A 23,547-nucleotide genomic window follows, 5' to 3' on the forward strand; every position below is an offset into this window, starting at 1 on the left:
CTCTCTTCACCCGGAGTTTCTCCTCCAGCCTTCTTGTTTTTTTCTGCAGAAAGTCAGAGTGAGCTGATGGGAGAATGCAGCAGGATATAATCAGGAGAATTCACCTGGAGCGAGTGGGAGGGGGTGGTCACGTTTATTCCCTGTGATCGCTGCACGACCATAGACTGTCTGCACGCCACCTCTACGATCTCCGTGCTCTAATGAACCTGCTGCATTATGTTTCCTGTTCTCCAGTATGTTCTTCTCCACTTTTTAGTTCAGATTGTGATTCTGTTCAACTACACGTAGCACTGATAGAAAGACACATATTCTCATTATAGGGTCGTATAGAGGACTCTGCTGCTTCGTCCAATACTTCTGGATGTTTTTTTTAAGCTCAGTATTTATCTCATTAATCAGTCGGTAAACAGTCAGAAAAGAAGACTGAAGTGTTTCTGACCTTATGGAAGCTGCCGTAGAAAAGCTTTTTGATTTCCGGCCCCTCGAACGTGACCGTCTGAAACTGTCCTTTGTAGTCGTTGTTGAAGAATGTCAGAGTCTTTCCTCTGTCTGCAAGAGACAAAAAAACATGTCGACAAAGAGTCTGTAAAATGGACGGTGCCTTGTCAGACTCCTTTATTTATGAATCTGTTTAATAAGTGTGTGTCCTAAAGTACTGCATCCTTTTTACTGAGAGGACAGAAATCAGTCAATAATTAACGTGTCCTTAATGTTGTTGTTTTTGAAAACTTGATGCTCCCTGTGTTGAGATCTCAGACTCACTGTCCAGGATGACTCCCACCAGCGGCTCGTTGTTCTTGTTGAGGATCTCCCAGACGGCAAACGGCTCCTCGGGAGTGTCGGGCAGCAGTCTGAACAGCAGGGTGATGGTGTAGTCCGAGGGCAGCCCTTCAGGGTGGATGAACCTGAGAGTCACAACCCAAACATGACACGATACTCAGCTTCAGATCTCATCTGTAGCAGTAATTCACTGCTCGTTCATCCTTTGATAACACACGCTGACGTCTATGAGAGCAGCCGTCTGCAATCAATCATTGAATAAACAAGTTCTGGAACATGTCAGGGAGACTCGAGCGGCTATTACCTGGTTGGCTGGACCAGGAGAGCGTCACTGTGCAGGTGGAAACAGGGGAAGGTGTTGAAGGTGCCGGGCACCATGGAAACTCCAGAGACGCTGCTGTAGCGATTCTCCATCAGCCCGAACAGCTCCATCATACGGAAACCTGAGCACAGAGGGGAATACATTTACATTAGGGATAAATAACTGAAGAGAGCCGGAACAACGGAGACTGTTTAATAGTACTTAGTACACAGAGTAGAATATATCCGGGAAACAAGAAAACATCATGGCCGTTGTTTTGATAAACATACGTCTCTACACACACAGGGAGGTTGAGTGTGTGTCTGTGTGTGTGTGTACTAAGACTAAAAAGTGTGAGCTCATGACAAAGCAGTCCTCCTGTGACAGACTTTGTGTTCTGCTGCTTCTTCCTGGTTGATGTTTAGATACTTGGAGCACAGGTACAGAAACAGGTGAGTGATGCTGTACCTGGTGTGGTGCTGCCGCTCATCGGTACGGACGGACACGCTGAGGAAGGAGAAAAAAGATTTGCGGTTAAGAAGAAAGTCTGAAATACTCCAGAATCGTGTTATCAAAGTCGATATTAAAGGTACTGAGACTGAGAGGCATCATATGATCTGAGCGACACATCTGTTTTATAACCCCATTTACATCTCTCTTGTAAGAATCACATTTAAACATACCTAACATACATAACACAAAATCCACTTCCCAATGTTTCTCTAACTCTAATGTGTGTCTCTAGTCTGTCTACAAACCCCCCAATGATGAGAATAGTCCATCCTCTACGTCTTTTTCCTGCTCCACTTTTCACAAAATGTGTGCTCAAACAGGCCGTTTGGAGATTTTCCCTTCATGACATCACAAAGGGCAGTAACCCCTCCCCCAGGTGGGTGACACTCCCACAGCTAGGTGTTTGTTCTGCCCTCTGAGTCTGCCTTCTCACTGTAAACAATAGGACATGGAGCGAGAAAGCCCGAGACACCCAAGCCCTTCCAGAGAGGGGGCGTGGTCAGACACAGCTCATTTACATTTAAAGGTACAGACACAGAAACAGCCTGTTCTGAGCAGGGCTGAAATAGAGGGGTTTATAGGCATGATCATCACAGGATGATGTCATTCCAGGTCACATCTTCATCAGCAACCTGTATGGGAAGCTGAGGTGACTCACTGGCAGTGGCCGCCTCGCACACGAACGTCACCAGCTTCTCTTCGATCTTCTTGAAGGCGTCCAGGTCGTCCACGAAGAACACATGTCTGTCGCTGGGTTTACTGGCGATGCTCACCAGCTCGCCGTAGTCAGCGTCAGCAAAGCCGATTGCAAACACGATGTAACCTTCAGGGGGCGACAAAGGGGGGTTTAAAGAAATGTTAACTTTGTTATGACCTTAAATGACGGCGGATTTAAGTTCCGACAGAACGTCTCACCTTCCATCTGCATCTCCTTCGAAACCTTGTTGACGTCGTCCTGCGATCGGCCGTCGGTGAGGACCACGAGGACATTTGGGATCCCCCTCCTGACTCCTCCCTCCGCCGTGAAGATGTTCTCCTTCACGTGCTGGATGGCTCGACCTGATTGGACATACAGTGAGAAATGTTATTAGTCCAGCAGCACACTTCAAACTAAATTTTAAATATTTGTTCAGCGGTAGGGATGGGCACCGAATACAGGAGCGTGTGTTTCTGAGAGTGCGTGTGTGTGTGTGTGTGTGTGTGTGTGTGTGTGTGTGTGTGTGTGTGAAGAGAGGAGGTCTGTGGGGAAGCAGGCCGAGCTGAAGTCATTAATCAGAGTTTATAAAGCAGCTCGTTTCTCCTGCAGGGACGAGGCTGCACAGAACAGACGTGGACCAGCATCGCTGCTCATGTCAGCCTGTAAAAAACAATCATCAGGAAGCGGAAGAGCACTCTATCACTTCCTTCTGCACAATGCAATTAAAATCTGTTTCCCAGTGTTCCCGTCGACCAGAGGACGCTTTGATTACTGGATCAATTGAAACAACGAGTTCTGCTGAGTGCATTCTTTATAATCTCGCCTCTCTGTGTCTATGTGCTAACCTGCCGACCTTCACGTTCAAAACCAAATCAATAACGTAACCAGATCATCTTTCTATCACCTCAAACACATCTTTAAAAAAAAAAGAAAAGGGAATCCCTAAAAATTCACCCCTGCAGCTTCAGAATGCTGCTGCACGTGCTTTAACCGGGGTACGAAGAAGCGTGCGTCTGTGTGTGTCTGTTGTGCTCTCACCTGTCTTGGTGTTTCCTCCCTTGTAGGTGATCTTGTTTATGGCGTCCAGCAGTCGCTCTTTGTCGCTGTGAGAGTTCAGTTTGAACTCTGTGCGAGCGTCGTCACTGAACTGAGCGATGGCCACCTGTCAGACCGCCAACACACGGACGTTACACATTCAGCTGCCTCCACAGGAGAATCAATAAATAAACAACAACAGAAACAAACAACTACATCAACCCATGTAAACAGAGACAAACCCAGCCCTTCATCTGACCTAACGTCGTTTTTCTCCATTCTGTTTTTAAACTGTTTCGAGGGAAGTGTGGAAGGAATATATTTGTTTCTATATTTCTGAAATTGTCCGTCATGAATTTTCGATCGATGTCATCCACAGTTGCGGTGGCTGTTCTGCGTCCTGTCAGTGTTACCTGTGTGCCATCCGGGCCGATGCGGTCTAACGCTCCCGTGGTACTGTACAGGAAGCGGATGATCTTCAGGAAGTTCTCATCGCCGATACTCCAGGATCCGTCGACCAGGAAGACCAGGTCGGCTTTAGCGGCCTTACAGACTAACGGAGAAAGAGAGAGAGAGAGAGGGAGAAACAGCGTGATGACTAAAGGGAAATTATCACATTGATTGATTTGCTTTCTGTCTCGTCCCACTAGATTTAAAAGAGCAGTATGTAACTCTGACATCTAGTGTTTACAATGGGTACTGCAGTCTAAATTCTAAACATTGTAGAGAGCTGTCTCCCCCCGCCCCCTCCTCTCTAGAGTCGATGCTCACACAGGTTGCCATGTGGTGGACACTGAAGCTTCAGTGTTTATCCAGCTCTGCATCGATCTGTAAACCTTTCTGCGTTCTAACCTCTCTCCATTTTTCAAAAGCATCTCCAATATTGATCCTAGTTTGAGCACGTTTCTGCTCGTGGAGCTTATTAGAAACATGCAGAGGCTTTTCAGGTCGGGTACAATCACTTCTATCTGAACCAGTTCTCTTACCCGCTTCCATCGCTGCAACACCTGTTGGTTTGACCTGATAACTGCTCTCATGTCTGGCAAACTGAGGGGCGTCCAAAACGGCCGTGTGAGGGTGCCTAAACTGCCTACCTTCTCTGGTCCAAACAAATCCAGAGCATTCAGGACCAGAATCTAAAGTTAGAAGGAGGACATACTGGCTGCTGCATTGTTGTGAGAGAAGCCAGCACTTCAACATAGCATGTTTCCTTAATGTCTGATCATATAGTAAGGTCACTTTATCATTTCACACACTACACATCTCACTGATTGGACCTTTTAACAAACGTGATTTTGAGTGAAGAAAAAGAGAAACCAGCTTTTAAAATTAGATTTGAAGACGTCTGAGGATAACAAACGACTGAATAACTTGTAAACTCATTAAATTTAAAACACAGTCTACGCTCTTCGTTTCTCCTCTGATAAAATCCCATTAAAGGTTCAGTTTGATCTGCAGACGGCTTTCATTCTTTGTTTGCTGAGAATATTCTCCTAAACCACATTAGGAGAATATGATTCTCTTCTCTGTGCAGCTGGCACTAATCAAGTCTTCTGACGGGAGAAGTGCTGAGACAAATCTCTTGTTGAATATGAAACAGAAACAGAAATGTCGAGGCAGCAATAGATGAAATTGAGTGTTGATGAGAAGGAATCAAAGAAGAAGAGAGGATGTGGATTAAAAACGGTACACAGACGCGTGGAGCAGCATGTTTATATTCAAAACATTTAAGACGGGAATAAATGACCCTGTATTCACAGAGCCGTCCCTCTCTTCTGTAGCGTTAATATCAGTGGAAGTGATAATGGATGGATTCCAAGTTTGTTCTGGATCAGACTGCGAGCCTCCCAGGTGTCATCAGGTGAAAAGAAAACAGAGACAGTAACACAGAGAGGTAATCATATCTTAAAACATCAGCTCCTACCTTCCTTGGCAGCGGGGATTGTGGGTAGCGGCGTGGTGGTGGGGGGTTTGGTCGGTGCTGGAGTTGGGACGGGTACTAAACGAGAAACACACACACACACACACACGCGCGCGCGCACGCACACACACACACACACACACACACACACACACACACACACACACACACACACACACACACACACACACACACACACACACACACACACACACACACACACACACACACACACACACACAGAGACAGATATGAAAACCTGCAATCATGACCGCACTCATCGTAAAACCATCAGCACATGCTGGGAGACCCCAGAATTAAATCTACCTTAAAAAAAACAAGAGAAGAAGAAGAAGTGAGACAGCCGCAGAGACACGAACAGTTTATAAGGTACGGATCGCTCTCTGTGATTTCAGCCCCCGTGTAATTTTCAGGATTCATCGGCTGCAATCTAAATCAAACTCCCACTGTCTCTGCTTTCAACTCTGTGTCTCTATTTTCTGTGTGTGTGCGTGCGTGTGTGTGTGTGTGTGTGTGAAGCCCCCCCCCGCACACACACACACACACCTGCAGTCCTCTCATTCAGTGTTGTTTAGGTGTTAAATCAGAGACCTGAGGAGGGGAATTACAGCTGATGGTATGAAGGGAGAGCTCAGCGGCGTCCGCCTGCAGCGATGGGGAGAGTCGTTTAGATAAATGGCTCCGGCGTTCATATGCATCAAAACAAAGTAATAAATCAGCACGGAGGCTTTCTGCAGAGATAGAGGACAGAGGGGAGCAGTTTCACGTAAACAGAGACCTGCAGAGGGAGAGAGCATTCTCTCTGAAGCCATGTTTCAGCGTCCACGCTGCATTTCTTGGGCCACGCTCAGATGTTTATCCCGTCTTTGTCCTTACTTTGTTAATGTTGGTACAATATCAATATCAGACCTGCAGACACTCCAGACTTGTTTTTGGTTAACGCAGTAACGACTTTCTATTGAACCCTTCAAATAACCACCAGGAACGACGCTGTAAGGTTTAAGATGTTTATTTAAACACTCTGAGGACACTTCAGTTTTGGCGCCCCCTGTGGACAAAGAGGTACCTCTTATCTCTTCTGATTTTGTCCTGTACATGTGTAAGTCTCGGTGTCCTTCTATCCGAGGTACTTTACAGAAGTCTTTGGGTCGGATTCAAAGACTCACGAGAGTGGTTAAAATGAGAGTGAATTAACCTGATGGTCCGATGATTGTCCACGTGCAGTCTGCAGAAAACAAGCTGGAATAATAAAGAAACTAAAATAAGCCTCGTCTCGTGGGGTGCAGACGGCGTGTCTCTCTGTCCTGATTAGTGTTTGGAGCTGTTGGTGCATAAAAATAAAAACAGGCGAGAGGATTCAGCTGTCTGCGCTCTCCGGAGAATAAAAGATGTTTTCTGTTCAGAAAGACGTGATGGTCCTCACAGCTTCTTTTCTCCGCGCTGACAGCTGACAGCAGCTTCAGTGTGTGTGTGTGTGTGTGTGTTTTTCTGTTGTATTGTTTTTATGACACATGTAGAGTCTCATTTCTAAAAGGAGGGCTGGCACATTGTACAGAGGAGGTGAAGTACTGAGTACTGTGTCAGTGGTGTATTACAGAGAGAGACAACCCCGCTCTGTGTGTGTGCGTGCGGCGTGCGGGCGCGCGGGCATGTGTGTTTGTCTGACTCCCACTGTGTCCACGTCTTTCATTGAGTCTGTCTACACGGACTTGAGTATCCTGCCTTGGATCAGGTTTCTTAAGTTTCCTGTTTTTGTGTTTGTTTATGTAAAGATCACATTGTTTGGTTTTTTTTACCTGCAGAACTCTGAAAGAAAACAGTAAACTGTGGCATGTATACGCCATAGGTCAACTACTTCATCAACATTTAGGCAGATGAAGATGTCTTCAGTCAAATATCTGTGGCGGCAGTCGGACACCACTCACAAAAATACAGAATTTAACGAACCTTGTGAGTCAGTGCATGAACGAAAGGGGCTCACCACGCTCTGCCGGTGTTACAGTTAATTGTGTGACCATGTTAATTGGTGACTTTGAGCTGAATGCCTCTGAGGTTGTTGACAACACAGTCACTCATTACTTTGTTTGCTTTCATTCAAACATATCTGATGATTTGAACTAATAATCATGAAAAATCAAACCAAGAGGTGTACTCTTACCGTTTTCAACGTCTATTGTTACTATGGCGATGACAGATATGAGGAGCTTAGGGCACCAGTTCACATGGCCACTTTATAGACCGTAACACCGGTTAGCGGTGTCAGCAGACAAACTCAAACAGCATCCTGTGAAACGATGAGACGCGAGCAGCTTGGCCACAGTGAGGATCTAGTGATGAGAAGGACACACTCCCCTTGCCCAACAAGCCCAACAGAATTCTGGGAATATAACGAGTTTGTGTGTGTGTGTGTGTGTGTGTGTGTGTGTGTGTTTGTACGTACATGTTTTCCCGTTAGCGGTGATGGCGGGCCCTTCAGTCCCGTCCTGCAGCTGAGCGTACACACTGATCTTATACTGCGTGTTGGGCTTCAGGTTGTTGAAGCAGTGTCTGTTGGCTCCTCCGCTCAGCTTCGTCTCCTGCTTCTGACCATCTGCAGGGAAACAAAAAGGTAGCATCATAAAAAGGCCTCTTTTGATTGGCTTAGCCCGTATTTGTATGGAGGAAATGTCATCAGATATCTTTTACCAGTGGAGTCCAACATGAGGACGGAAGAACTTCTAGATGCAGAACTTTCAGGGTTTTTTTTAGCTTGTGATCCAATTAAATGACCAGTTTTCTGCATTAATTTAAATGCACTTCACACAGCTTGTCTTTAAACTTTGACACCTGAAAAAAATACTTAAAATGATCCATCGTGCAAAGACCTGAATGGCACAACTTCATGGTGTGAAGATGTTTAATTGAAGGTAAATATTGAGGCCTTCTGCACACTCTCCCTCGGGCTTTTGCCTACTTTAAATTAACTTCATGATTTTTTTTTATTTGATGTCCTTTGATGCATTCTTCTACCAACTTCAGCCGTCAGATATCACTGAAGTCACCTCCATCAAAGAGCCGTGTAATTACTGAAATGACTTCCTTGCTTGTGATTCTCGGCAGCCTGCAGCTCTGCACCGACACAGAGACGAAAACAGAGAATTTTCAGCGTTTGTTGAAAACACACCAAAATAACATCAAACACATGGAGTGACCCTGATGAGACTGCAGTTGTGCAACGTTCAGGAGGTAAGATTGTGTTTTAATGCAGCAGCATCCACCCAATAGAAATGTTATTTATCACCTGCAGGCATTCTGCGACGAGTCAGCCGTCATTACGGGCACATTAACGGCACATATTATTGCCACAGCCCCCCTGAGTGTGTTCACCGCTCACAGGCATTGTTCTCTGCACACAGTGGAGCTAAATGGGGATTTATAACGATGCAGCAGGAAAATAATGACAAGAGAAATGTTTCTGCTGCAGCTGTGAGAAAGATGCTGTTAAAAATAAAGAGTTAAAAAAATAAAGGAGGTAAAGTAACGAGAAAACATCAACACAGAAGAAAGGATGAAGAGTTTGAAGAGTCTCCTGGACGAACAGATCAGAATGTACAGAGATCATCTATCGCCACATGAATTATAGTATTAGAGGCCCCGTTGCATTGAACCCCAAATTTTCACATACTCAGCGCCCTGACCCAATGGATCCGTTTCTGGAGCATGAACGCAGCCATGAGCAGCTGTACACACATCACAGGAGAACTACAAGATCACAGGAGAACTACAAGATCACAGGAGAACTACAAGATCACGCGGAAATAAAGAGAACAACGTGCTAACAACACGCTGCTTTGTCTCTCTGAGGATGATTTGTTGTTCAGTCAGTGCCTGTTTTGACGTCATGTTGATAAAGTGATGGAATATACAATCAGAGTCTGTATGTTGTGTTTGATTTTGAAATTGACCGCACGCTCTGTGTTTCCTTGTCTGACTTCCTGTCTGGGTTGACCTATTCTGTCACAGCTTGACGCGTTCTTGCAGCGAGCTCTGTCATAAATAGACCCGCAGCGTATTTGAAACGGAGCAGAGTGTAGTGTCGTCTCTGGCCCACTCTGGAGACGGACCGTGGCGCGCTCCGTGGAAACACAATCATTGACTAGAGTGGCAGCAAACTACGGCGTAGTGCGCTGAGCTGACGGGCCGCGGTGCATATGGAGTACATGGAAATTGGGGGTAAGGCATCAAAACACAAAAAAAACCCTCTAAAAACCTCCTGAGGGAAACATTGAGGAGACAAAATGTATTTTTGTTTCTCCTTCAAGCATTCAAGCAAAGACTCTGATGAGTGTAACAAACACACATACTGACGTCGTCTTTCTTTCCCGTCTTTTATCTCACGCAGCAGAATGTAAATGTCACTGGGCGGCGGTCCATGAGCCTCCGTTGTCTACAGAGCAGCTCCGGCTGCACACACAGATAAACCTTTAAGACTGCAACAACACAATCTTTGTCATCTGAGGATGCTGACGGATCGTGGAAATCAAACGCCCTCTCTGCACTGCATACTCAAACTCCCACTAATGAAAGCATGACGCTATGTATGAACCCCCCCCCCTACCGGCTCAGATATTCAGCATCGGAGCTTCATGGGAGTAGAGGAGAAAAAACATCTGAATATAAACAGTATTATGTATTCGACGCCCTGATTCATGAAGTCTCAGTGACGCTCGATTTCAAATCCACAAGAAAAGCACGATGGCCATTTGTTTGCAGGCTTAGTGTTTGGATCTGCATACGCCCTGAAGGGGGTTTGCAGATACAACTACATTGAAGCCCCAATATGTAACTTTTCAACCTTAAAATATTTGCTTGTAAGTCTGTCTAACAGCGTAATCACGTTCAACAGGGAGAATGTTGTCTCTCCAACGTCCGCATAGCGGCTCGCTGCCTCAATACTCCACTATGTCACTTTCTGACCGCGGCTCGCGCTCATCTCGCGAGAGGTACGTACTGCTTTACGTCACTAGTTTACAAGTCCTCAGAGTTCTCAAGCCGAGACTGTAAACATTAGGAGTAAGCCCGTCTCTGTACTGCTTGATGCAGGCTAAAAGGAAAAGCACATTGACGGATGAAGCTAGGAATAAAATAAAGAATAAAGAGAGAGTGACCGAACAAGAGACCGGACTTGAGTAAATATTGGAGAGGCTTTTACAAGTTGGAGAGAGCTTCGGGGAACGGTGGGCTGTAAGTCCGATACCGAGCTGGCACTGCTGCTGTTGAACTGGTGAGTACTATGCTCGTTATAAACGGTGAGGAAACCGGCATAGACGCCGTGAGAAGATAAAGAACCATGTCGACTCAAAAGGTACAGTAATATTACCAGATTTTGATAAAACCTGGATGTCTGCAGTCCGATGTTTAGTATGAGTATTCAACTGTTACCATGATATCTATAGGCCGTAGATAAATAGCTATATGTATACATGTTGGCGCCAAAGCGCACCAAAACTGAAAAGTTACATATTGGGGCTTTAAAAGACTAAATAAAATATAAATCTGCTTCAATCCACAGAAACTTGCCTTTTATCTCATGGCGTTCCCAGCTCGTGGTCTGTGTGTTGTACTGGTTGTGGCTAAATAATAAAGACCTTGTTCAGAAGTAAGGGAGCGTGTCGCTGTGTGTGATCACTCACTGAGGAGGGACTCGATGAGCACTCTGTAGGAGCTGGCGTGTCGGTGCGGCTGCCACTGGGCGCACATACTGGCCATCCTCACCTGATAGGTGCTCAGGTTAGTCACCCCCAGGTACACTGCAGGAAGGAAGGAAGGAAGTGAAGGGTTAATTAATGAAACAATGTATAACCCAGGAGAAAATAATGGAACAGGTTTAATGAAACATCTAGAATTCAAGAGTTTACGTTCTTTCTTCACTCTGAAGTTCTCCAACAGGAAACATGTGACTCCTTAAAGGTTATTTTAACGGTTATCTTTATGGTCATTTTAACTCATATAATGAAACAAAGTGACGACTTCTCTCTTTGTACAGAAACACAAATAAGTTGAAGATGTTCTAAAATAAACCTGGCGTCCCTCTGATCTCTGAAAATAAGCGTTTAATTGAGCAGTAAGCCTTCTTCTGTACACGCCGCTGTTACATAAAGAAATCTGTGTATAACCACACGCCGCTGTGTTTCCAGATGACTGGTTTAAAAAAATGTACCGCCGGTCGGCTTCAAGGGCGCTGACGTGCTTTTTCAGAGAGGTATAGCACAGAAAAACCACACAGACACACATACACACACACAGTGGTTAGTGCTGGAGGTTCCTGGTTTGAATCCCCGTCTGACAGGAGCCTCTCTGTGTGGAGTTTGCATGTTCTCCCCGTGCATGTGTGGGTTCTCTCCGGGTACTCCGGCTTCCTCCCACAGTCCAAAGACGTGCTCGTTAGGTTAACTGGTGACTCTAAATTGTCCGTATGGTGTGAATGTGAGTGTGGCTGGTTGTCTGTCTCTCTATGTCAGCCCTGTGATTGGCTGGCGACCAGTCCAGGGGGTAACCCCGCCCCTCGCCGAATGACAGCCGGGATCGGCTCCAGCCCCCTTGCAACCCCGAACGGGACAAAGCAGTATAGAAATTATCATGATGACTTGTCCAGCTGTCTGCAAGACGGCGTTCTCCCGTGTGCTCTCTCTCTCTTTTATATTTTAAAAAGCTGAGTCTATGGAGTATCTGCAACAGATTCTTTTTCCACTCGTCCATCACAAACACTTTGAGAAAAAGTATGTGAGGAAAGTCAGTCTCCTTTTTGTCCTTTTGTGATACTTGTGTGACATTGAAGCCGCCGTCCGCTCATCTCAGCGGGTCCATCAGCTTCATTAAGATGCTGCCGAGCAGAACGCCAGGCGCTCCATTCACCTCCTGGGATCCCAACGGCCTCATATCATTACACCTCTTCTTTCAACTCCCCCAATCCCTCCGTCTTTCTTCTTCCTTACCCCATCTCCTCCAGGTTCAGCCCCGTGCTTCTCCCCTCTTTATCTTCACCGAGCCCCCCCCCCCCCCCCCCCCCCCCCCCCCCCAATATAACTCGTCCTTCAAATCAAACCATCGGGGCTTAATTATCATGCAGGTGAGGGAGGCCGTGGCTGCTATACAAAGTTGCGTTCCTGTGATCCGTTTCAAGTTCCATGTTCAGGCGTTTAGCTGAAACTTCAGTCGAGAGCTCTTATTGGCAGAGAAATGAGGACGGATGAAAGAGGTTGGAGGTTGTCGGTCCTTCTCAAGGATGCTTCAAAGGGGACACGGGGCTGCTGTGGGTCCTGTCATGGTGATCAAACCGGAGATCTTTTCAGTTTCAAAGAGAGGCTGTTTCTCTGCGAGGCCCCCATGCGATCAGGTGGTTCATTATCATGCAGGAGAAGGAATCCCCGGATCCCACTCCAATGATTCACGAGAGGAACACTGATTGATCGAGCCAGGCGGACACTTTAAGGAAGTGTCCACATCACCAGAGAGATAACAGATCTGTTGCATCTACAGTTTCTTCCAGAGCCGGGACGTAATTAGGAGGAGTTTCCATTAAAGGTGTTAGTAGGGATCGGGATATCGATGTCCGCAGGCGTCTGAACGCTGCTCTGATTAGATTAGAGGAGACTGTTTGATTCACTTAAACAGCCGAGGGGACAAATAGGATCGATATCGAGGTAAATAAATATTCAGGTGTGCAGCATCAGTCAGAAGAAGTACTGATCTGAGCAGAGTTCATTATCGCTCGGACAAAAACGTCTTTGACTAAGTGGACGGGCTTATAGTTGAGCGTTCGTCTTGTGACCGCAGTTTCTTATAATACATTTGAAAATCGCACTGAACTGATTCAGAAGAGTTTTAAGAGGTTCTCACTCCTGTAGATCGTTTGCTCTGGTCTGAATCATCGACCTGTTTGTTCCATTTCTGCATAACTACCTCCAGTTTGGTCTGTGTTCACACGGGGACATTTACAAGAGGAGCTAAATGTGTGATGAGCGAGGAAACTGCTCTCTGATTGGTCTGAATTTCTTGTGTTAAAACACCCTGAAGTAAACAAAAACTAGCTGCCTCCTGATTGGCTGTGGCTGCTCCAAAGACTCTTTACAGTTTCTAATTGGTCAGACGACGACACGGCCTGATGTCGGCTCTGCTCATCAGTTTTTATATCGTTTGTATTTATCACTGAAGGTAAACGAGACAGTTTGAAAATAATATGTTGATGTTCTGGAGTCTCTGAAGACGGTTCAGGAGAAGGAGCACGTTAGTCCTCCTGAACCAGGAGCTGCTCATCCACCCAAACTGTTTCTGAAGCTCCGTCAGTGTTTGATTGTACACGTTTTGTCAGCCAGCTCCAGACCGAAGCTGTGACATTACATTAAAAACAAAAAGGAGTCTGGACTTACAGGTCTTGGCCCGGCCTACGAGGGCCTCGCTGGACCCCGTGGTGTACGAGGCGATGACCTTGACGCTGTACTCGGTCCCGCTCAGCAGGTTGACGATCAGCATGGTGTTCACGTCCTCTCCCACGAAGGTCTCGAGAGCCGGTCCAGGAGCTGAGGAGGAGGCGGAGAAGGGAAGGATGAGGAGACAGGAAGTCACTGAAGTGTAAATAAAGAATTATTGTTTGAAAGAAAACTTACCAGAAACCGGCTGGTAGACGACCCTGTAGCCCATGGTGGGGGAAGGTGGAACGTCCCAGCTGATCCTGAAGCGGTTGTACCACTCCTCCGACACACGCAGGTTTTTAGGAGCTGAGAGAGGAACTGAGGAGCAAAGAGGACGCAGACAAAGTGGTTCTTTATCATCCTGATTAACGTACATAACAGTTCCTGCAATCGTACGAGATCTTAATCATTCTCTGCTTGCTGGAGAAGCTGGAGGGCGATTAAAGATGCAACCTCCTGCGATGGGGGAGATGAGGTTTGTGGCCGTAAAAATGGACAATAAAAACAATAATTAACCCAGTTTTGGTTCCTGGGATTTATAGTTCAAGTATCAATGTCATGCGATTGTGACTAGAATCGAAGTTTAATATTCTGACCTGACCCTGACACCACGGCAACACTTTGAGTCTCGACTTTGGTGAATTTCTTGTTTTGAATAACCGAAAATCGAAGCAAACTGTTGCAAACTGCAGCAAATAAGTTGCCAACCCATTGAACTTTTTATGGCCCCGTGTCGACCTGGAGTTTTTTTTTTCGGAGCGCTAGCGTCTTCTCTCAATTGTTACCATTGAAGAGAGAGCGTTCTCAACAGCAGGCGGCAGCACCCAGCGTCTTTTTTACGAGGCTTCTGCCTTCTTTGTGCGGCCGCTCGGAGCGCTCAAGTTGAATGAAGTCTTTCAAATTTTCAGAAAGGTGCTGTTGACGTCACCGGCGCTCTTTGGCAAATTTAAGACACTCCCCGTAATATTGTCTCCTACTGACCGTGTCTTGTGCCCACATCCTCTTCGCTCTGTGTTTGATAGGGAAATAAACAATCTCCGATATAAAACATGCAGTGAAAAGTAACGGAGCAGTGTCGGTCATACAGCGGACATTCTTCAAAAGACTGTTGTCATAGAGACAGGACGGACATGCAGCGCTTTTCTTCACAGCGCAAAAACGCTTCATGTAAGAGCTGCCGAGCGCACAGCTAGCGCTTTACTGCCCGGCAACAAACGCTAGGTGGACACGGGGGCGGGACCTTAGACGGCGTCCCCCCCTCTGCTTCCTGCCCGTCTGTTGGAGAAATAAACGTAGCTTTTTCATCTTTTTGAGACGCCACAGGGACTCGAGAAACGTCAGAATCTGCCGACCTGCGTTTGCAGCGGCTTTGATGAAGGGACCGTATCGTTTCGTGGTATCGATAAGTATCACAGGGTCAATCGGCCTACTGAAGGTTGAAAAGTTCCCATCGAGTTCTCGTCCCTCTCACCATCCTACGAGCTGAGACCTTCACATTATACCGCCTCTCCTGCCTCCTCCTCCTCTGTGGTCGACCACTGTCATAAAGACAATCACCCTCTCTACGGCGGGCAGCTCTCCTTCCTGTCAGACTCCGCTGAGCGTTCGGATCCCTTTCTTTCTTCTCTTGCAGCAGCTTTTAGTTAAAAATACGACTGAAGTTCTTTCTTTTTTTAACTTCAGATTGTATCATTTAAAAACACGTGGTACCAAAAAGGATTGAAATCTAGAATCACCTGAACCATCTCTCTGAGTGATGATCCAATCCCCCCGTGGACCAGTCCCTCAGATTATTCTGCCTCTTTCCGTCACATTATCTATCTTCAGTTTGGGACTGAAAACCCAATCATCCTCTCTGCATTCACTGTCATGCCTCCCTCAGCACTAAGCCCATCCCTCATTGGTTCAAACCTCCAGATTACAGCGGCTCCTTTTGTCACATCATCTATCTTCACTCTGAAAATACCCATCATCCCCCTCTCTCTCTGCATTCCTGGCCGCTACTCTCCGGGCGATCATCTCATCCCTCACTCTGTAACAGGAACCATTCATCATCAGCGGGCCCCATCGTTTAAAACCCGGCAAATGACGTTAACGTCTGCTAATGTGTGTAACGCGCTGCAAATGGAGACATGATGGGATGGACTGGAAAGATGAATGACTTGAATTGAGCGTTTCCTCCTCTCTGAGAGTCGAGTGTTTGTTCTCAGCAGAGAAAATCATTAGCCACCGCCGCCACCTTCACAGCAGTCACATTTAAAAGAACGTTTCTGACATATTTCTGTCTTCAGCTTCACAGCAAAGACAATAGAAGTTGAACATTCAGCTGCAGAGACAGAACTCTCTCTCCCTTTCTCTCTCTCCCTCTCTCTCTTTCTTTGTCTCCTTCTCTCTCTCTCTCTCTCTCTGTCTCACTCTCTCTCTCTCTCTCTCTCTGTCTCACTCTCTCCCTCTCTCTCTCTCTCTCTCTCTCTCTCTCTCCCTCTCCCACTCTCTCTCCCTCGCTCTCCCTCTCTCTCTCTCTCTCTCTCTCTCCGAGGAGGCCGAGAGCGCCTCAACAACGATTCACTCAGAACGCCAAAGTTTAAAATCTTCAGTTAACGAGCGGCTGCTGACGTGAAAGGTTGTAGCAACTAAGGCCGTCAAAAGGTTCAACACTTTTTGATACTACGTGTTTTATAAAATCTAGCTGATACAGTCGGCATCAAACACATCCGTTTCACGCTGAGGGGGGAATAATAACCACGTGACACGAGCTGCTGCATGTCCGAACAAAGTGAAAAATCCAAATCTAAGGTTTTATATTTAAACACAGCCGAGTGGGAGAGCGCTGTGGCTGCAAGCCGCCTGTGGGATCTAAAATCTAAACGTGTCTGTAGTCAGCAGCACTTCACCGCCGTATCCAAACAGAGAGAGATTGTTTCAGGGGGTACTCAATGTGACGCAACGCCACGTGACGTCTGGCAAAGCTAAAACAAAACAAAAACTACAGATATTCAGTCCTTAGAGAGAGCCGTTAAAATCACCTGAATACGTAAAACAAACATCATGACTCACGTGTTCGTCCCATCCGTGACGCCGTCGGCCCGTCTCCCTCGGGGTAAACAGGAGTGACGCCGATTTTGTACTCTGTGTCGGACAGCAGAGGCTGCAGAACCAGGCTGCTCTGACCTGTGGGCACCGTCCTCTGAAACAGAAAATATTTAGAGTTAGACTTTAAAGTGATGCCAGCCCAATAACCAGTCAGACTCTTCTTTTTCTTCCCCGTCGTCAGGGCCAGAGCAGCGAGCAGCGACCTCAGAGCGAGGACAAACGAAACAAACGATTCTGCTTCTGTCTTCTGATAATGTAATCACATTTTTGTGGGCTTTTAAAATGCCCCAAAACTCATCATCTGGCATGCACACTGAACTGACGTTCATTTTTTAAAATTTTGTTATGTTGATGACTTTTGCAAATTGGCTCAAGAGCGCCCCCTTCAGATGTTAAAAAAAACTTGTCCCCCATAGAGGTCACTTTGAACCTACAGATATGAATCTGAGTATAAATATTAACTGTGTAAAGTCTCTTGCACCTTGTACCAAAACCCAGCAGGAAGTCCACCATTTGGACTTGAATTTCACAATAATGCTTTTTTTACTGTCCTATTCTCCTTCATGAGTTTACCATTTGACCATAAATCATCTGAGATGTTTATTCAGTTTGTTATTCCTGCTGTCAGAGCGTCGGTCTAAAAACAGAAAGACAAAACATTTTACAGAAACCTTTCAGAGGACAACAGGCGAGAAGCGTGTGGTCTTTTAAAACAGCTGCACTTTAATCTAATGAAGATTTCAAGAGCTAAAAATAGAAATAAAGACGCTGCATTTAACTTTTATTCATAGAGGTGACACAGAGAGAGCCGCTGCAGCGGGGCTCTGAGGTTTCAGCTGCTGCTCAGGTTAATTGTGTCCATGTTTTCCTCCTCACCTGCCGGTGAACTTTTCCTTTTGTTCAACCTGATCCCTAAATGACTCGTCTGTGCAGGTGAGCCGACGCTCTCAGAGGAGAAGAAGCTAATCCGCCTCTTTCCCCCGCGGGCTTTCTCTTCTCTGCTTCAAACTCTGAAGTCGTCTTCTGTCTCTCGCTTTGTGTCCCACGTCTTGACCCTCTCTTTGATTCTTCTTCTCATGAATAATAATCTAAATTCTTTTCTTGTTTGTTCGCTTATAAATCATTATCAAAACAGAGCTTTCGTCCCTTTTATCGCTGAATGATACAGACTTCTGGTGGTGTATAAATATGATCAGACAGTTAAAATAGAGATTTTCAAAGGCCTCGTGTCCACCCAGCCTTTTTCCCCGGCAAAGAAGCGCTCGGGAGTGTTTGTGCGCTGAGAAGAAAAGCACTGCACGTCAGTCCTGTCTCTATGACAACAGTCTGTTGACAAACGGCCGCTGTGTGACCGACACTGCTCCGTTGCTTTTTACTGCGTGTTTTTTTATATTTGAGATCGTTTATTTCCCGATCAGACACGGAGCGAGGAGGATGTGGTGTACAAGTCACGATCTGTAGGAACGTCGTCATGGAGACGATTTGTGGAGAGTTCAGTCTGAACGCCTTCAAAGAGACTGTGCGAGCTGAGAGCGTTTAACCAACCACCTTCCTTGAACCGTGACGTGGAACGGTGCCAGTGTCAATAACGTCCATATTGGACCGGATACTGATATTAGATCGGATCTGTCCAAGGTGAATCTTTACAGAGAATGAGCTGAACGGTCTGAGACTTGCTGCTTTCTACCCAGTTCAAACTGAATATTGCTACGTTTTTAATGGTAAATTTACTTGAGCTTGTATATTTCTGTTCTAGTCTTCTGACTCCTCAAAACGCTTTTACACTGCAGGTCACACCGACACATTCACACCCTGATGGTAGAGGCTGCTGAGTAAAGAGTCCACCAGTATTAACTCATCCATTCATACACATTCATACAAAGCAGTGGGAGCAACTTGGGGTTAAGAGTCTTTCCCAAGGACACATCGGACATGTGGCTGCAGGAGCTGGGGATCAAACCCACAAGAGATGGTTTGAGAGATGACCAACTCAACCACTGAACCACAGCCGCACCACATCGATGTTACTGTGGATTCTAGGAACATTTCTTGTACATTTTGGCTTTTGCAGTTGATTAAAATCGTTTTCTGTAGTTAATATTTAAAACGTTTGATTACAAATCAGTCGTTTTCCACCTTTCTCCTGCGTGAGAGAGAAAGAGCGTGCTGGCTGCCACGAGAACGCTTTCATGTTTCAGCCATTAAATCGACTTCAACTGAAACATGTGCTGACTGACTGGAGAACAGAGCAGGAGAAGACCTCTCAGTGTAAGTGTTTCTGCGTTTGAGACAAGAATAAAGATACGTTTGTGAAGATACGTTTGTGAAATATCATCAGAAGTCGGTTTCATCTCCACCACGTCGCTTCAGAGGAACAGGTGAGCCCTCGTTTTATTCATAGAATCAAACACAAAGAGGGGATTTCTCTGCTTCAGGCCTCTTTTTAAACGCTGCTCTAACTGTTTATGTATCCGAGGAACAGACGTCGTGGGTAAAAAGGTTGAGTTGTTTGTGTGCATGAAGACAATCCTCAGTCTCTCCGTTCCTCTGTTTCTCTCGCCCTCCTCGTCTCTTTGTGCCGTTCTGTCTCCGGCTGTCTGTTTGCATGCTGAACATGTACCGTCTAGCCCCGCTCCATCCACAAACGCTCTCCTTCCTCCTAAAAATTACACTTTCTCAGACAAACACCGCGGGCCTGGACAAATCAATTTCGGCGCCGTCTGATGAAAAAGGCAGCAAGTCTCTAAACTGTCAGCGAGCCACCCAAAGCCACACTCCCTTAACTCCACTTTGTCAATGCAAACACGGCTTCATAAAGTATTTATACGACTCAGAGAGCCAATCTGGATCTCAACAGAGACGCTGTGCAGGCCCAGAATATTAAGTCTGATCCTCCTGAGACTTCTCTGGAGCTGCAGCGCCAAAGGAAAAACCACGTGAGACATACGGACATGTGCGCAGGGGAAGGGAGGTAATTTAAGGTGACAAGTCGGCCTCACAACAAGGACCAGAGCTACAGGTGAACAAGCTTAATGAGCTAAAATCAGCAGAGAGAGGGGTTTAAAGGCGAGATCAAATACAGGATCAGAGCGGATTTATTTAAACTGGTTGGAAAGGAGGAGAATATGTGACCTTCAAGCAATTCTTTGGTGTTTCCGGGTCAAATCTAAGATGTAAATTCAAGGCTCAGATGTGTCCCTGTGTGCACCCACACACACAAACACACACAAAGGGGCGGGGTCCACACACACACACACACACACACACACAGACAGGAATCCTTCTGATGCTCATAACGGCAGCTCGTGCCTCTAAAATCTAGGAAAAGCGAGCCGCAGCTCGTTAATCCAAACTATTTTATTAGACTCAGCAACAGAAACAGAAGCAGGCTGTGAATGAGTGATGTCCCTCAGCGCTGCATGAAATAAGAGCACCGTTTGTCCATGAGCTTAACGGTACTCACAGTACCAGCCAATCATGTACCAGAACCAGATGTGCTCGGGTGGTAACATCTGCTAGGGTTCCTGCGTCAGCTAGTGGCGTTACACGACATGATTGACTGAACGTTTGTATGATGATGTAGCGCGCTGTGATTGGCTGTCCGTCCGAGAGTTCACAGATGTATTTTTCTCGGGTTCTTCTGACGGAGAATATCGATGATCGCTGAATCTATGAAGAGTTTTGACCATGAAGTAGAAGAGCGGTCAAAACGGGTTTAAACTGTCACAACAGGAAGTGAGAGCACATCGTGTACAATTAAAGTAAACGGGTTAAATACGTGACACGAGGCTTACTGTCTGACCAGTAGGTGGCGTCATTACCAACATTGAATATTGGCGTGTGAATATGTTCTGGCAGGGAGATCCATCAAACGTGTAACATTTAAGGCAGTTTGGACACTGTGTGTTTGAGTTCTTCCTCTTTCATGAGGAGACTCATCTCTCTCTCAGACTCTCTGACAGCCAATCACAACGTGCCACAGTACCCATCCCTACTCAGCATGAAGTCAATGTTTTTTCTTTTGACAGATCTTCTTAGTCTGGGATATTTGAAGAGATCTTCACAAAAACACATCAGTACAAATCTCCACGACGATTCCAGCTTCATTACGTTCAGAAAACCTCGAGGAAATCGTTAGTTTGTTTGTTGAAGTTTGAAAGCTGCAGACAATCTTTGACAGAAGGAAAAAACTTTTTAATCACCTCTTGACTTTGTTTTTACCTCCAAGAACAACATTTGTCGGTGAGCGATAATCGCCGAAACTCTGTTTACACTCGGTGGAATTGCACTTGATGCCCGGCAGCTTTGGTTTATTGGACGCTGAATGAAGCAGCACAGGGAAATAATGGAGCTTCACTGAGTCTCACAGCTGTCTGCGGACAGATGGCTGCAGAGTGGAGCCGCCCCACGGCTTCAGCCCACAGACTGACATCTGGTGAGAGAGTGACAGAGAGTCGTCTGAATGGAAATAACCATCGACTTCTGTATCGGTGAGCGTGTAGCAGGCTGAGCAGTGAGGAACTCGGGTTAGCTTGACAGTAATGTGCTTTAAAGCTGCAGTTCTCTTCTTGACCATTAGGGGGAAAAAACTGTTGTTAGTGTGATAAGTGTGGGGGGGTCTCCTGAGGGAAGACTATCGTAAAAAGAACGACGTGGAAGTATCGGACGAATCAACAGAGTCCTCTATACAACGCTATAATGAGAATATTTCATCTCGCACTGTGGTCAGTGAATCTGAAAAATTACAGCGGGAACCCCTTTGTTTCGGGACTCCAGCTGTGCTGCTCCTTGCTGCAGGAGCGGACATGCAATGCACGCGTATCTGGGTTAGTTAAGAGACAACAGACCGAGCATTCAGCATGTTTTTACTAACACCATGTTTACTGATTGTTAATGGAAGTTAGACTGAAGTCCAACCCATCTGAAGTGTTTATATATTCCTTCTTCTCAAAGCACTGTGCAGAAACCTGCAGCAGGAAGTCAAAGATTTAATTACATTTAACATGATTTGGTTTTAACTTCTGTGCCACAACTATCAGCTGTTATAATCCCAGCGGTGATAACTGACATCCAGAAATCAGGGCCGAGTAAACAAGTTATTTTCAGACTGTTCTTTCTGGATGTTGGCCGGCGTCCTTCTCTTCACAGCCACAGAGTGAAACGTAGTCTGAATAAAGCAGAAGAGGAGGAAGCCTGCCAGCAGATAGACATCTAAATGTTAGAGCGCAGCACTCTGTGATTCATAACCTGACCGGGTTGCCAAACGGAGTCCGCAGCTGTTCGCACTTTGATAAGAGATCTCATTTAGCAAGCCGATGGTGTGGGCAGCTGGCGGCTCTTTATTGTCAGGATGAAAAGGCTGATGTGGGACCTGTGGCCAGAGTCACCTGCAGACACACCACAGCTCTCTGTACACTGAAAACACACACACACACACGAGCCAGGTGGAAATTTGAAGGAATATCTGACGTATCTGAAAACGTTTACGCTTTCATTCAGCACATGACTCATCAGTTTGGGGTGCAGTTTGCAAAAAGTCTCAATAAAAATAGTGATGGTTGTACCTCAGGAAGGATGTGGCTCAGAGGAAAAAGGGGTCGGCTGATGGATCAGTCCCTGGTTTATCGGTGTTTGGGCAATCGACTGATAGAGGTGCTGAACCATATTGCTCCTGGAGGCCGATGGGCAGGTTAGTAACACCTTCCAGCTCCATCATGAGAGGCCGTCTAAAGGCTCTGACACGCCAAGCAGACGACAAAGAACTAGTGGCTACGAAGGCCGCCTGTTGGGTCGCCTCACGACGCCTTTTGTCTTGACCAAAAAGTTGCACTGGAACACACCGCAAAGACTGCAGCCGAAGGCCAACCACCACGTACGTTCTGCTCATGTGTGAGAGGAAATAACTCTCCATGCCAGCAGGCGGCGGTAGTCTGTTGTTATGATACGAGAAGACCATTTTCACACCGCTGTCGGTCACCACTCGTATTATATGTAGCCTACTAATGGAGAATAATGTCTGATAAAAAGATGAAAATGATGCTGGCGTTGTCAGCCCTTGATCTTTTAGTGGAAAAAGAAAAAAGGGGGCGGAGGCGACAAATAAGGAGAAACCGCACTAATGAGTGAAAGCATGGATACTACAGCGGCGTGCTCAAGGGGCTTTCCTGAACCTGTGAGGAGAGCTGGAGAGAAATGAAACCTCCAAACAGCCAATCAGAGAGATTCCTCTCACCGACCGCGCCAATGTACAAAAGAAGACAGACGGTAGCGATGGAGCCGGACACGCTGCAAAAACTGGGGCGACAACCGCTCACCGACGGTCCAACTAGGACCGACGGCCGACGATCTCCTTGGTGTGTCGGGGCCTAAAACAGTCGCTCCATCTCTTTTAACTCTTTGTACTTCACTCAGTGTAAAACAATATGAGCCGTGGGACGACTAGAAACGGGCTTTATGTTTGTCCTCCATTTACCACTACACTGTTTGTAATACGAGTTAGAGTGAGTATTCAGCTCGGCATGAATGTTTGCACTTCTGACCCTCACACGATGATCTATTATGCATCTGAATGTTTTTATACATCAGGTGTGTTTGTCTGATTGTTTGCATCATATTTGTCTCGTCTTTCTCCCTCTGTGTCTCTGCTCATTAAAGTGAAGAGCTGCCATTCTCTCACTCACTCGCTCGCTCTCCTGAAACAAACTCTTTGAAGATGTGTCCCTGTTTTCATCATCTT

The 23,547-nt window shown here is 46.2% G+C and overlaps 1 protein-coding gene across 5 annotated transcripts in view; it reads right to left on the reverse strand.

Annotated features, from left to right (window-relative positions):
• col14a1b (collagen, type XIV, alpha 1b) overlaps positions 1–23,547 on the reverse strand; it is a 112,760-nt gene that overhangs the window by 31,067 nt on the left and 58,146 nt on the right. For all 5 annotated transcript variants that reach the window (XM_061059223.1, XM_061059219.1, XM_061059218.1 and 2 more), the window contains 14 exons: positions 16,776–16,905; positions 13,914–14,036; positions 13,677–13,826; positions 10,941–11,057; positions 7,709–7,858; positions 5,251–5,325; positions 3,740–3,879; positions 3,330–3,453; positions 2,510–2,653; positions 2,253–2,417; positions 1,550–1,588; positions 1,085–1,223; positions 763–905; positions 440–549 (listed from right to left, as the gene is read on the reverse strand). In XM_061059223.1, coding sequence (XP_060915206.1) covers positions 440–549; positions 763–905; positions 1,085–1,223; positions 1,550–1,588; positions 2,253–2,417; positions 2,510–2,653; positions 3,330–3,453; positions 3,740–3,879; positions 5,251–5,325; positions 7,709–7,858; positions 10,941–11,057; positions 13,677–13,826; positions 13,914–14,036; positions 16,776–16,905 — 1,749 coding nt within the window. The remainder of the gene's footprint in view (positions 1–439; positions 550–762; positions 906–1,084; positions 1,224–1,549; positions 1,589–2,252; positions 2,418–2,509; positions 2,654–3,329; positions 3,454–3,739; positions 3,880–5,250; positions 5,326–7,708; positions 7,859–10,940; positions 11,058–13,676; positions 13,827–13,913; positions 14,037–16,775; positions 16,906–23,547) is intronic.

This window comes from Labrus mixtus, chromosome 16 (genome assembly GCF_963584025.1).
Source record: "Labrus mixtus chromosome 16, fLabMix1.1, whole genome shotgun sequence".
In the NCBI taxonomy this organism is placed as follows: Eukaryota; Metazoa; Chordata; class Actinopteri; order Labriformes; family Labridae; genus Labrus; species Labrus mixtus.